This window comes from Chamaea fasciata, unplaced genomic scaffold (genome assembly GCF_029207755.1).
Source record: "Chamaea fasciata isolate MVZ Bird 193981 ecotype frontalis unplaced genomic scaffold, bChaFas1.0.hap1 SCAF_8, whole genome shotgun sequence".
Taxonomy (NCBI): Eukaryota; Metazoa; Chordata; class Aves; order Passeriformes; family Sylviidae; genus Chamaea; species Chamaea fasciata.
The window spans coordinates 618885-631815 of NW_027094093.1; the positions used below are offsets into that span (position 1 = coordinate 618885).

Below are 12931 nucleotides of genomic sequence, written 5' to 3' on the forward strand. Positions count from 1 at the left end.
TAAAACATCCCAAATTGAGAGAAATCTTACAGGAAATTAAAGAAGGGGGGGAAAAGACATTAATTACGATACACCATGACAGAGACCATCAAAGGAGTTTTTAGAAGGCTTGAAGAACATGTGTCTCATCATTGATAGAACGTGCTTTTTGGGTAGCCTCCGACAGCAAGCGGTATACTAAATACCTTCGTTTACCCTATAGTTGTGTTACTTATTTTGGTTAGTGTAAGTTTAGTTTTATCTGTTTGTCTTGGTTTAGATAGACAGCTATCTGCCAGGGAGGGTTGGAGTCTCCCTTGAAATGTAAGCCCCTCTCCCCCCTTTTCCAAATTATTATAAATTTGCAATTAAAAGGCTGTCAGGCAAAGATTTTGGGAATAGGTATAGTAGTTCTTTACTAGGGATATTAAAAAAAAAAATACAGATGTTGTAGTACAGAAGAATAAGCAAGCAAATAAACAAACAAGAAATCCTAGAAAACCCTGACAGAGGCAGAAATACAACCTGACACCCTGTTGGTCAGGGTGTTGGAAGCAGTCCAAAGTAAGCCCTTCTGGAGTGGCAGATGTGGTTCTGTTGGAGCAGAGATGGTCCTGTTGAAGAAAAAGGGTTCAGTAATGGTGAGATGGGTCCAGTTTTCCTCCGGGGATCCGGTGGAAAAACTGGATACCTAGTGGGACTGTGGCTCTTTTTTATCTCGGTTAAGATGGTTTGGCTCCTCCTCCCTGTGTGGAGCAGCTTACAATAGTACAATGTAATATGTGTCATGTCATTGATGAGCTCTTAATGGTCCATTAGCAGAAGATATTTCCATGGGAGTAGTGAAACAGTGAAGAGAGATAAGTAGCACTCCACCATCTGATAAGAGACACTGACCCATTTGGGCAAAGAAGCAATTCTGCTCCACCCAGATGGAATAGAATAACATGCTCTTTACAAAATCCACGACACTGTTGTAATACTTCTTTGGAATTGGAGGATGCTGCGAAGAGTAGCAGCCATAACTTCACTATCAAAAGCATATGGCTTGGTCTTGAGAGATGCTAGCTGTACGGCTTGGATAGATGAGGAAGACTATATATAGAGTAAAAGAATTTACTCACTTTAAAGAAGAACTGGGGATTAGGTGAGACATTAATTTTGAAGAATTAAGGACTTTAGTTAAACTAGATATTGCTGAGGTAAGACAGACTTCCCTTTTGATAATAGAAGCCGGATTTAAGGAAATGATAAATCATGAGGCCTGTTAACTTATGTTTGTGTATTCTGTCTAATCAATAGATTTCAAGGATACAATGAAGTCGTAACTCAAGACAGTCCTGGGAAAACAGGATTCAGTTGTCATGCAACACTAAAAGGTTAAAAAGTCAAAGCAAAGAAGACTCACTTTATCATTTTGAGACCCCCACCCCATTAAAAAGGGCCACTGACCCATTTCAAAGAACAAACTACACATGCTTAATAGCTTTTTGGATCATTATCATACGAAGCGGGGAATGGGATGTACCAGAGTTATGAATATATATTTGTGTTTTGGGTATTCAATACTCCTGTACAAAAAAAGACCCTGTGATCATCTGTGAGCACGCGTGTGTATTTGGGAGTTATCCCGCACGCTGCCCGGAGTCGTAATAAAACATACACTTTCTAATTTTAAACTGTTAAGAGAGTCTTTGTCCATCATAGACAGACATCAGCATTAGATCAGTACCCATATTTTTTCAATAATTCAATACGAGTGACTCAAAAAACCCCACCAAAATCCATGCGATACTGTCACAACTCAATAGTAATTATTAAAATACTGTACCAAGAATCATAAGGACACGAGGCTCAGCTTGGCTACTTCAAGCACTTTCCCACCCAGGGAACCCAGTGAGTGCTCCCAGCTTTGAACAGCACACTTGCTACAAAGCCGATAAAACTGCAGCTTGCTGCCAGTACTAGAGCTGCTTCCATACACAGACAACACGAGGCTACTGCGAGTTGCCCTTTGGGCAGCAGCAGCTCCAGGGAACATCAACTGCATCCCCCGCCCCCAGCTGGCTCAGCCCAGACTCCATGCAGCACTCAGCCAGAGCTGGGAGCTGAAACTCTCGCTTGGAAGCCCTGCCTGGCAGACCGTGCCTCACCCCCACCCCTCTCACCTTTCTGGCAAAGAGAGCAGCTGCCTCCTCCTGGCTGCGGGATGGCTCAGGCAGCTCCGCTGACTGCTCTGCCCCGATGCTTTTGAGTTTTCCTCCATTTCCGTCGGGCAGGAGCTGGAGGAGGCAGCAGAGGGGCGAGAAGCCCGGCCCAAGTTGGCTTCTGGCGTGTGTGCAAGTGAGCCAGGGCTGAGACAAGGACTTGTGCTAGAGCTGTTGCCCTTTGGAGCCATTTTAGAGGTATGATCCTAGAACATTTTGGAGGCTATTTCCCAAATTCGGTTTGTAGCTGGATCTCACTGGAAAGCCCAGTCCAGCAGCCCAATACCCCAGCTGAAGGGACTCTCTATAGTGCTGATGGGGCACCACAGGACACCTGCCAGCAGCAAGGGGACACTTTAAACACTCGCCTGAAATTTTGCTGTGACTGGGAACAGCGGCACCAGGGGCTGCACATTACTCCCTGATGTGCTGAGGCCTGAGCAGCACGACTGACTTACAAGATGAAACCTGGGCACTGTATGAATGACAATATCATTATTTAGCTAAAAATAGATGACAAAGATGCAAACATAATGAAATTAAAGAGACCTCTTACAAGGGAAGGAGGAAAAACACCTGTGGAGCTCAAAAGCAGAAATCCTTTCGGTATGAATGCGTACCAACCTCTTGATTTTTTATGTTTAGATTTTTTTCTTTGGATTTGACTTCATTCCCAACAGTTGTCTAAGAAATAACATTATTCAATGTTTGTTCCTATTGGTACATGGTTAGAATTTGTTATTGCTCTGCATGTGTGGCTTTGGCCACGCTTATGGAGATGTAAAATAAGCACTTTGATTTCTCCAGACACATAATCGGCAATGTGTTACAGAAACCGCCTGCTGATAAACTGCTGCTCTCCTGTAGATCTGCAGTAGTGCTGAGTTTTGGAGTGGCTGAAAGGTTTAACCCACCTTCACTGTGGGGAAGGCTGATGGACTCCTGAGGGCTGTGGTGATGCTGCTGCCTTGTGCATGTCTGGACAGAAACTACTGGAAAAGGCCCTGAAGCAACCAGGACCCACCTGGGAGGGCCACCAGCACTGCCCCGCTTCCAGCAGCGGTGCTGAACACATCCACCCTCCTCTCCCAGGCGTGACCAGTGCTGTGGCAGGCAGAGGAGGGAGCTGCCTTGAGAAAATGGAATCTTAGCCTTGCCTCCATCAGGTACCAACCTCTTTCTCTACTAGGCAATGTGCCTTCACATGAAAGATGAGTCCCCAAGGGATGGTCCTTGCAGGCTCTTCCCTTGAAGTGGGAGCAGCACCCCCACTTTTTTTTCTGGTGGCAGCTTGGTTCCTCCATGGGTAACACGGCCAGGCCCCCCAGCCCTGCAGTTAAAAAATGTCCCACAGACCCCCAGAGAGAATCATGGACAGTTAAGAAATACTCCAGCAGGTGAGGCTGGTTTGAATAGCTGCATCCTGGGTGTTGATTTGCCATCTCCCATCATGCAGCTCTGCAGCCAAGAGGCCCCTGGTCTGTCGCAACCCACTTGGTGCATGTGGGATGACTCAGGGAAGGCAGCCAGAGCAGGACATACTGGGAACCCAAGTCCAGCAGCAATGTAGAAATGTTGTGAGGTCCAGAGACACTGAGCAGTACAGCCACCCCATGTCACACCCATGCTGGAAGGGGAGCGGGAGCTGAGAGTACAGGACTGGGTCATACTTTGTTCCAAGGGAGGTAATTCCCCATGAGTTTTCCTTATTATTTTGAGCTCTAACAGTATCGAAAACCTTTATGTTTCTCTGTATTTAATATACAATTTTCCAGTGAGTTGGCTGCTCACAGTTTTTCTCTGTTTCACCACAAAATCGGTTGTAAGTTGTTTTTGGATCAAATCCCAAGATCTCCCTTTCCTCGTGGATTCGGAAGGAAAATGTTGAAACTGAGGTGCCTATAAAATACCTGTGGAAAAAAAAAATCAAAAAAGGTTTGTGAGCAAGGGCAAGTTTTTAAAATGCAGGTAATTAGATTTCAGTCCAATGAACTTCACTGTTCAGTGAAATAATATAATAATGAAATTATCATATATATACACACAATATAACCATTATACATCTACTATATACATCTCAATTATATAATTGATTATATAACGTCTTACACAACTTGTAAACAACCATAGGCAAAAAAATATATTCAGTTTTGTGACAGTAACATTAAGCTTTGGCTGATGTAAAAGTCAGGTTTCCTACCTTGCATGTGCGCAAATCCACTGGTCAATCACAGCCAAGCCCCCATCCTTATAGAGTTCCAGCTCCTCTAGAGAGGGTTCAAACCTCACCATCTCAGGCAGCAGTTTCTTGAGCAGTTCAATCTCTTAAAAAAGGAAGGATACAAAATTTATATCTACATTATGAAGAGCAACTTGCTGCTGTCACACACTGTGTTTAAGGGAACTCTGGGTGAACAGTTACAGAGCAAGTGACACCAAAATCTACCAACAAATTCTACAAAACAGTTGCCAAAATTCACAGCATTGCAGGCAAGAAAGGGAGCCAGTGGTAATTGCTACACATGGTCAGAAGTTACCAATCCTGAAATGACTGTGATCTGCCTACCTCCCTCAGCAGCATCTGTGGCTACAAAAACTTTTTCAAGTTTAAGAGTCTCCAAGAGGCTGTGGATTTTCTTTACTGCTCCTTGCAGGGAAGGCACATCTTCTCTGTGACCCCAAATGAAGTCTCTCCTTCTGAGATGAACCCCAAGGTATGGGCCACCTAGAGCTGTGCCCGTCTTAACCTACAAGAGAAAGATCAAAACTTTAAAGCTTGACAGCATCACTGTTCACACTGAAAAGCCAGAATGCATCATCTCTGGATAAGGCACAGAATCACTCTAGATGCAGAAAGAATTTTTTAAGTATGGACTGGAAGTAGCTTGGGACCCTTGTTGCAACATTTAGACCTCCATCATACAAGAGAAACTGGAGTGCCAAATCTTTGTAAGCAGAAAATCCTCTCCTTGACCAAATAAATCCTCAAATGACAGGTGGCAGCTAAACTTTACACCCACATGTAGTGCTGAAAACAGGAAAAAATTCAACTTTCCTTTACTGGAATGAGGACAACTGTCACCCTGATTCTTTAGCCTTCTGATGACTGTTTACCTATTTCTAGTGGAGTCTCTCACAAATGCAACATAAACAAGTAGATTGTTTTCATACCAGTCTGTGATGGACTGGTGAACTGACCACTAGGGTCAGAAAGGTGTTCCTCTCATCCACCAATCCTTGATCAAACTCCAAATCCTATTTAAATCCCAAATGATAATAAACTTTCTCTTTTTCTGTTCACCTCTGAACCTGAGTGAGTGTGGTTCTTTCGTGTCCCTACCAGTGACAGACAACAAAGATCTGGCCCTCAGAACCAGTCAGGCACACTTTGCCAGACTCTGTTAGCTTGTGTCACACAGGGTGCACAAGGAACATGCATGTCCACCTCAATGTGAGCAGAAGAGTGCCACTTGTGTACCTTCCAACACGCCATACAGCACACAGCCAGGAGTACACAAATGAAATATTTTTTATGGGGAACAGCCTGCTAAGGATTTTACCTTCATCTGTGTCCAGTCCTCCTTGTACTGAGTCCTGTCTGCCTCATCAGTGGACTGAAGGTATTTCTTCCTAAACTCATCTCCCACCACCCGGAGGTGTTTAGCAAACACCATGCTCCGACGGGTCTGTCAGAATAAGAGCAGACACCGAGTCTGAAAAAGGAGAGCTAAAAAATGCGTAGGTGGAGACAGTTTCACACACACAGCACTTTCAGGATGCAGTTGCTTCCGGTGCCTCTATGCAATACTCTAAGCCACGATGACCTTTTATCCAAGCTTTAATAGCTTCTTTCTAATTATCCCATTTATAACTAGCATACTCACCTGCCCCTGCAATACACAGGTACGGGGAGGACATTGCAGTTATTTACAAAAGAACACATAACATACCAAAATAAACACCCTAGCAATGTAACCCACTTCTGGAAACAAAAGCTGGGCAAACACTTTAGTGTGCAAAACACTTGTAAGAATAAAACCTGCCTTAAAAATATTAGGCATCTAGCCACAGACACATCTACGAAATTCAACAGAAAAGTGACGAAAAAGGAATTATTTCCTTAACCTGCAAATAATAACCTCTGAGATTCTGTGATGCAGTTACCACTGCACACAGCCACAGGTGGCCTTTTTATTAACAGGCAAAAGAATGAAGGAAATCCCCATTTCTCCCTTTTTGTCTGCAAAGAAAGAGAAGGGAGAGATGCTTCTCAGAGGAGCATGGAAAAAGGACAAAGAGGCCCTGGGCCCAAGCTGCAGTGAGTAAATTTCTGTTTGGACATCAGGCAAAACCACTGCAGCAATGTTTAAAGTGCCACTATGAAGAAATGTGTGTTATGGAGCCACGTGGATTTCATGTCTGCTTTTACAGGACAAGCCATACTCAAATACGGTACCTTGGTTACGTTTCCTTCTTTGAGAGGTCACTCTCAATGAACAATTTGTGGCTAGAAAACTACTGTTTGGTTCATTTCTGAAAACATGCCATATCTCAAGTGAATAGCCAGACACTTACAAGACTAAGGTCTGTGTAATTTGTGTTGTAATATCATGAGAGTCACTTTCTCTTAGGAGTTTTAACTATATCAAGCACTCCGTATCATGTTCCATTTTCCCGTGTCTGAAGCTTAACATTTTCTTAAAACTTTTATGACAGCAATTATTTTATCATAGACCTTTGCCTTGAAACCCATGGGAATTTTGCCTTTGAAGCCAATGGGGAGGGATTTGGGACAATAATGAGAACTTTATGGAATTCTTTTGAAAAAACTAATCTTGAGGTTGACTAGGTAAGAAACTGCACCCTTCTGATTGTAGATGAGTTGTATAGAGGAGGACCTTTTAATCATCATGCCCTGCAGCACTGGGCCATTAGGCACAAGACAGCAGGACAAATTCCTGTCACAATAATCCACAGCAGCCTGAAAACCATGTTAGCACACATCGCTGAAACAGAAGACACAAGTAACTTTCAAGACAAGAAACCCAAGGCAAAACTGAAGCACACACTGGTTATGAATCTTTTAGCAGAGCCAAGTAAAAAGTCTAGAGAAGCTATCTGTAAAATACTCACATTCCAATATTTTTTCCCTCCGTAGTGGTCATGAAGAAGGTTTTCAGCTCTGTCTAACATCACTGACCTATTGAAAATTGTAAAACTGAGTGCAGTTCCCTTAGGAATAGAATTGACATTATGATGTTTCTTTACACATTTGCTAGGATAAAGCACAGACTATGATCAGTTTGCAAAGAGAGCATGGGGAATGAGAGACAGGCTCCTAGGAGGCAAATTCTAGTTCTCTACAAGGCAAATTGGGACCCACAATCTGCTGGGGAGAGAAGGGAACCATGTCACTCCCTGTGCCTGCTCTCTTCCTTAATAAATGGTACCCTGACTCTGAAAGTTAAACACTAACAAGCAATAATCACCCCTCACAGTCCTTGCAATAGTTGCTACAGGAGAAAAAGATTTCCAACAGGGAGAGTGATCCAAAGGGGAGAAGTGACCTCTGTGATAATGCTCAGCCTCAGAGCACAACAGCCTCTGGGAGGAAGCAGAAGATCATGAAAACAAACCCAGAGAAGGTGTTATACACATGTAGAATAAAATGTCCTACAGTAAAACAACAGATCAAAGAACACAAAGACACTACCAAAATGTGTGATAGTAGACAGCAGCTTGTGCTTCTCATAAATAAACACAGTTCAGGATTGTGTACTGGAAGCATAACTGCACTATCCAAATTCCAAGAAGCAGAAGAGATTTTGAGTTTCAAGTATCCCAGAGCACAAGACATGTATATTTAGTTTGTGAGCACACTGATGATAAGCAAACACACAGAAGAAATGCTTCTGCTAAAAGGGATCAACGTCATTATCTGCATCTCCTTCTACTAAAAAGAGAGGAAGCAAATAACCAATCAACTTTGGATTATCACTGCTGATAATCAGCTGGACACCTGCATGGAAGGCTCTAAATCACCTGGAAAACAGACTAGACTGCTGGTGAAGAAGCAGCACTGCATCTAACAGGAAGTCTGGAGGTGAATGAGGTTACTAATCCAAATGCATTGGGAAGTTTCCTTGAAGTGACCACACTTAAAGGGCAAAAATCCAATCCTAGGACCACACAACTGGTTGTCCAGCCAGCAGGGCAATATGGGAGATCAGAGCTCTGAACAATCAGTGTAGTTTGAAGACACTGGCACACATGAAGATATGGGATATGTCACTGACATTGCTTACGAAGATTTCCTGATAGCTTTCTTTAAAGGCTTTTAAGAAAACTTGGCACAGAAAGGTTCCTGCATGGATTTAAAAAAAAAAAAGTTTATAGACAGGGATAAATGTATGGTTCTCATTGAGCAGCTAAGGCCAACTATGAAGAATTAGAGAAGTCTGATCACTGGCCAATGGAGCAGCAAATGAAATCCAACATAGGAGTGAGTGTAGTTAGAAAAAAAAAACCAACAACTTGGTTTCATCTAATAACTAAAGGTCTTGACGGTCAGGAATGTGGACAGTTTGATGCAAACATCAAGGCAACACTCAGAGGTCAAAATAAGGAACCTGCGTCTCAAGAATTAGCAGAAAAAGAACAGAGCACTTGACAGAGCATGTAATTTGTACTGCAATGTAACAAGTTTAGCCACACTCAGTGTGGAGGATCCTTCTGAAATTCAAAGGTTCGGAGACAGGCAGTGGTGACAACCACAGACATGGAATGGCTTTCACATGGAGAATAACTAAGGGAGCAAGGACTCTTCCCACTGTAGAGGAGACAACTGAGGGGGCATATGCCAGAGACATAAAATCACATGTGGTGTGGGGTAGAATATGGAACAGCTGATGGTTCAGCATCTCTTCCACTGCACAATCTAGGGGATATTTGATGATACCTTGGAGGTGGAAGTCACAAAAGCTGCCTGAGAGGGAATATAAAGGAGCTCAAGGCTAATTGCTCTTAGGTTTTAGCACCACAATCTTTAACTTAACTTACAGTTAAGTGTTTCTTAGAGTGTAAATCCCTTTTGTAATGATTTTAACAGAGTACAATAATTCAGTAATGAAGTATCTCAACAGTGGGATACTGCCTTTAAATTCCCCCTGCTCTTCCCCACCCAGCAATGTGGTTGTACAACAATAACACAACAATACAGTTATACAAGGCAACTCACTGCGCTGAAGTGTTCTTCAGAAGGATGGGAGCCACAATAGAGGCAGATCCTTGGACAGATAAGCAAGAGGCATTCAGACCTCGTGTTTCCTCGTAACCCCAGAACCAGCCCCTAAAAGGGAACACAAAGAACTGGTTCCAGGCTTGTATTTTAAATTAACGTCATATATAGAACAAAGCATCCTAAAAAAATTACATATTATACAAATAAACCAACCACATCCTTTATGCTGCTTTTCTGGAGAGCAACAACATTACAAAATTGGATCTTCTCACAGCAATACAACATTTTATTATTGATGGGCCTTTTAAAAACAAAGTGAACTCCAAGCACCCAGATATTCACAGCACGCAAGTATCTCTCCGAATACAACCAGAAAGACCAGAAGGACTGCTCGATGTTACCTGTAGTAGCCGTGTTTGTCTTTGGAGTACATCAGCTGATCAATGCATGGCCTTTCATTTATTTTTTCTTCCCATGTTCCTTCTTTCCATCCTTCTGCATAGCCTTGTAGCACATAAATCTGTTCAATAAAGGGCCCACCTGACTCTGAGCAGAAGGCAAAACAAAGGATTTGTAAGCATGAAAACTCACACTGTAAAGGTATGAATGAGCATCAGTTGCAGTTAAAAATCTGCTAGAAATGCTAATATTACACTATTCTTTCATCCCTATTTTCCCTGTAAAAAAAGAAAAAAAAAAAAAGGAAGTTCTGTGCAAGCCAGAAAAGCTAAAAGGGTTAGGCAATGTCACTACCTGCTATCCCACCCAGATCTGTGATTTTATGTGCCAAACACAACAGAATCACTGTCAGCTGGGTAAAACACACCACAAAGCACACAGGTTTTCAGTGAATTTAACCACAGGCATTAACTGTCTGTCTTTGGGGGTCCCAGAAATTGACGGGGCAGCAGTGCTACACCAAACGAGCTGCCAAGTAATTGGGTTATTCAATCTTAATGATTGTGTAGCTCAGCAAAACTCCTTCCCATCCCTCCTCTTGCCATCTCCAAGATTTTTTTTACATGAAAGGATAGAAGCCCCTATAAAGACAAACTTGTAAAGAAACCATATCAAATATTTAGTTAATCATAGACTGCATGATCCTATACCCCACCTGCAAGGAACTGTTCATATTCGATGACAGGGATGTTCCTGTTGAGGCTGGGGATATCAAAGAACTCAGACCAAGGGATCCGAACCTGGAGGATGTCAGGGCTCTGCCAGTGATAAAGACGTCCCCAGGGAGGCAGAACCAACACCCAGTTTTCACTTTTCCGCAGGGTGTATAGAAGGGAAGCAATACGAACGTAGACATCTCTGCGAAGGTTGAACCCTTCAGGAGGGTTTACATCGTACAAAAGGTATCTGGGGAGAACAAAGGAATACCATTATTTTTAGTGATGCCTTAAGTTTTAGCTTTCATGTTTCTCAGATTTTGTGCTCCCTAGGGATGTAGTTCTGAGCCTCATATTAAGTCCTAGTAAGCTCTCTTCACAGACTAGATAGACAAAACAAATCCTTTTCCTGCTGAAGACCAAGAACAAGTTTCAGGCCCAAAAGCATAAACAGTGATGGACTGAAGGGAGGAACAAGAAGGATGGGACCTCACAACCTGAAGCAGTAATTGGACAATTAAACCCCAATGTGCAAATGGACCAAAACTCATAAAAACATAAGACCTCATGACAGGTCAGCCATTTTGTGACCATTCTTAGTCCACCTTTGGTGTAGCCCTGGTCAGGCCCTGTCCTGCCCAATGTGTATCCTAGAGGCCTTTGAATAAATACCTACTTTATTCACTAGCTCTGTCCAGTCTCTGTTTCAGGTTAGCCTTCCCAAGGCATCACTGGGAGCAAATTGAGGCTATTACACATTTTTCGGTTTTTACCCCACAACCCTGTGATGAAACTGTTGGTAAGGAAGCTGTTCCTCTTTCTGAATTTGTGGCACTCTGAAGAGGAAGAAGCATGGGAAGTCAGAGCAGTGTATGCTGCAGGGGCTGGAGGGGCCACTAAAGTCTCCTGGCGAGGTGGTGTATGCCAGGAGCCTTTCCTGCAGAGGGTCCAGGAGTGAAGAGCTCATCCTGAGGGTTACACGGGGCATGTGGTGAAAATGATGAAATCGTGGGCAAGTCACCCAGGCTAACTCTTGTAAGCTGGACACAAAGTCAGGAGGACATGCTCTGGAGAAGTAGGGGAAAAGAATGCAGCTGGGAGCCAGATGATCCCTGTGGGATCCCTTCCAACTCAGGATATTCTACAGACAAAAGCTCTCAGACAGCTGCGATGACACCTTCTAAAAATGACCCAAAAAAGCACCAGCAGGCAAAGGAGGCCCTTTACCAGCGGACGGCCGAGACACCGCGGGTCGCCTGTGCAAGGGGACACCGCACGTAGGGGGGCGATCCCGGCGGGCAGGACCGGCCCGGGGCAGGACGCGGCGGGGCCGCCGCTGCTCACCTCGTGCGCGGGGCGGCGGCGGCGGCGGGCAGCGAGGAGGCGGCGTGGCCGGCGCGGAGGGCGGCGGGCGGCGGCTCTGAGGCGGCGGCGGGCGGCGGCTCTGAGGCGGCGGCGGGCGGCGGCTCTGAGGCGGCGGCGGGCGGCGGCGGGAGGGCGAGCGCGGCCAGGCCAAGCAGCAGCAGCGACAGCGAGCAGCGGTCACCGGGCCCCTGCGCCGCCATCCCCATGCCACGTCCGGGGCGGCGCCGGCGGAGCCCCAGCACCTCTCGGTCTCTCAGAAGAGGCCGGCGGTGAGGGGCCGCAGGCGGGAGCCTGTGAGGCGGTTCAGCTCCTCCAGGATTTGCGCTTCCTTCTGGTACATCTGCGGGAGCAGCGGCGGTCAGCACCGGGCGAGCCCCGGTTCCTATAACCAGGGTCTCCAGTCCACCCCATGCCAGGCCCTATACACCCTCCCCGGCCCCAGCACATCCTGTACCTGTTCCCACTCGGGCTTCGTGTCGTGCCGGTAGCCGAGCAAGTGGCACAATCCGTGGGCTGCCGTCACCTGCGCGGGGGGAGGGAGCACAACACACGTGTTACCGACCGAGCCCCGTGCCCACCCCGCCGCCCACCACGCCCGGGAGGGGCTCACCGTCAGGACGTCGTCAAAATTCTCTCCAGTTTCGCGGCACTGTTGGTGGATGTATTCCACTCCCAGGAAGATGTCCCCCAGGTTGTACTCGTCGCGGCAGTGCGGCCGCGGCAGCTCCCCCGCCACCACTTGGTGGAACGGGAAAGAGAGGACGTCGGTGGGCTCCGGGCAGTGTCGGTAGGCGCCGTTCAGACGCTGCATCAACGCGTTGCCGGCGCAGACTAGGCCCACGTCGAAGCAGGAGGCGCCCAGGGCGGCGCGCAGGACGCACACGGCGCGGCGGAGAGGGGCCCGGCGCAGGGGCACAGCAGACTGCGCGTTTCGCAGCGCCACGCTCATGGCAGACTCACCACCGCCCGTAGGGACCCCGCCCCTTCCAATGAAATTCCGTCCCTGAGGCCCCGCCCATCACCGC

At 45.8% G+C, this 12931-nt stretch overlaps 2 protein-coding genes across 2 annotated transcripts; both read right to left on the reverse strand.

Moving 5' to 3' along the window:
* Positions 1-369: 369 nt before the first annotated feature.
* POFUT2 (protein O-fucosyltransferase 2) lies at positions 370-12112 on the reverse strand. The gene is made up of 10 exons (XM_066189318.1): positions 11886-12112; positions 10541-10791; positions 9828-9972; positions 9424-9534; positions 7320-7386; positions 5747-5872; positions 4753-4933; positions 4387-4510; positions 2148-4096; positions 370-593 (listed from the first exon to the last, which is right to left on the reverse strand). The coding sequence occupies exons 1-9, from the start codon at positions 12110-12112 to the stop codon at positions 3943-3945; spliced, it is 1386 nt and encodes a 461-aa protein (XP_066045415.1). The 3' UTR covers positions 370-593; positions 2148-3942.
* Positions 12113-12159: 47 nt separating this feature from the next.
* Positions 12160-12915, reverse strand: YBEY (ybeY metalloendoribonuclease). Its single transcript, XM_066189319.1, has 3 exons — positions 12517-12915; positions 12361-12429; positions 12160-12246 (listed from the first exon to the last, which is right to left on the reverse strand). The coding sequence occupies exons 1-3, from the start codon at positions 12853-12855 to the stop codon at positions 12160-12162; spliced, it is 495 nt and encodes a 164-aa protein (XP_066045416.1). The 5' UTR covers positions 12856-12915.
* Between the last annotated feature and the right edge of the window lie 16 nt (positions 12916-12931).

Coding starts and splice junctions, on each gene's coding strand:
- POFUT2 (XM_066189318.1), bottom strand. CDS start 12,112: ATGGGGATGGCGGCGCAGGGGCCCGGTGACCGCTGCTCGCTGTCGCTG. Junction 5,873..7,319: donor GAGGGAAAAAATATTGGAAT/GTGAGTATTTTA, acceptor TTATTCTGACAG/ACCCGTCGGAGCATGGTGTT. Junction 4,511..4,752: donor CACAGATGCTGCTGAGGGAG/GTAGGCAGATCA, acceptor TCCTTTTTTAAG/AGATTGAACTGCTCAAGAAA.
- YBEY (XM_066189319.1), bottom strand. CDS start 12,855: ATGAGCGTGGCGCTGCGAAACGCGCAGTCTGCTGTGCCCCTGCGCCGG. Junction 12,430..12,516: donor ATTTTGACGACGTCCTGACG/GTGAGCCCCTCC, acceptor CCCCCCGCGCAG/GTGACGGCAGCCCACGGATT. Junction 12,247..12,360: donor CGAAGCCCGAGTGGGAACAG/GTACAGGATGTG, acceptor CTGCTCCCGCAG/ATGTACCAGAAGGAAGCGCA.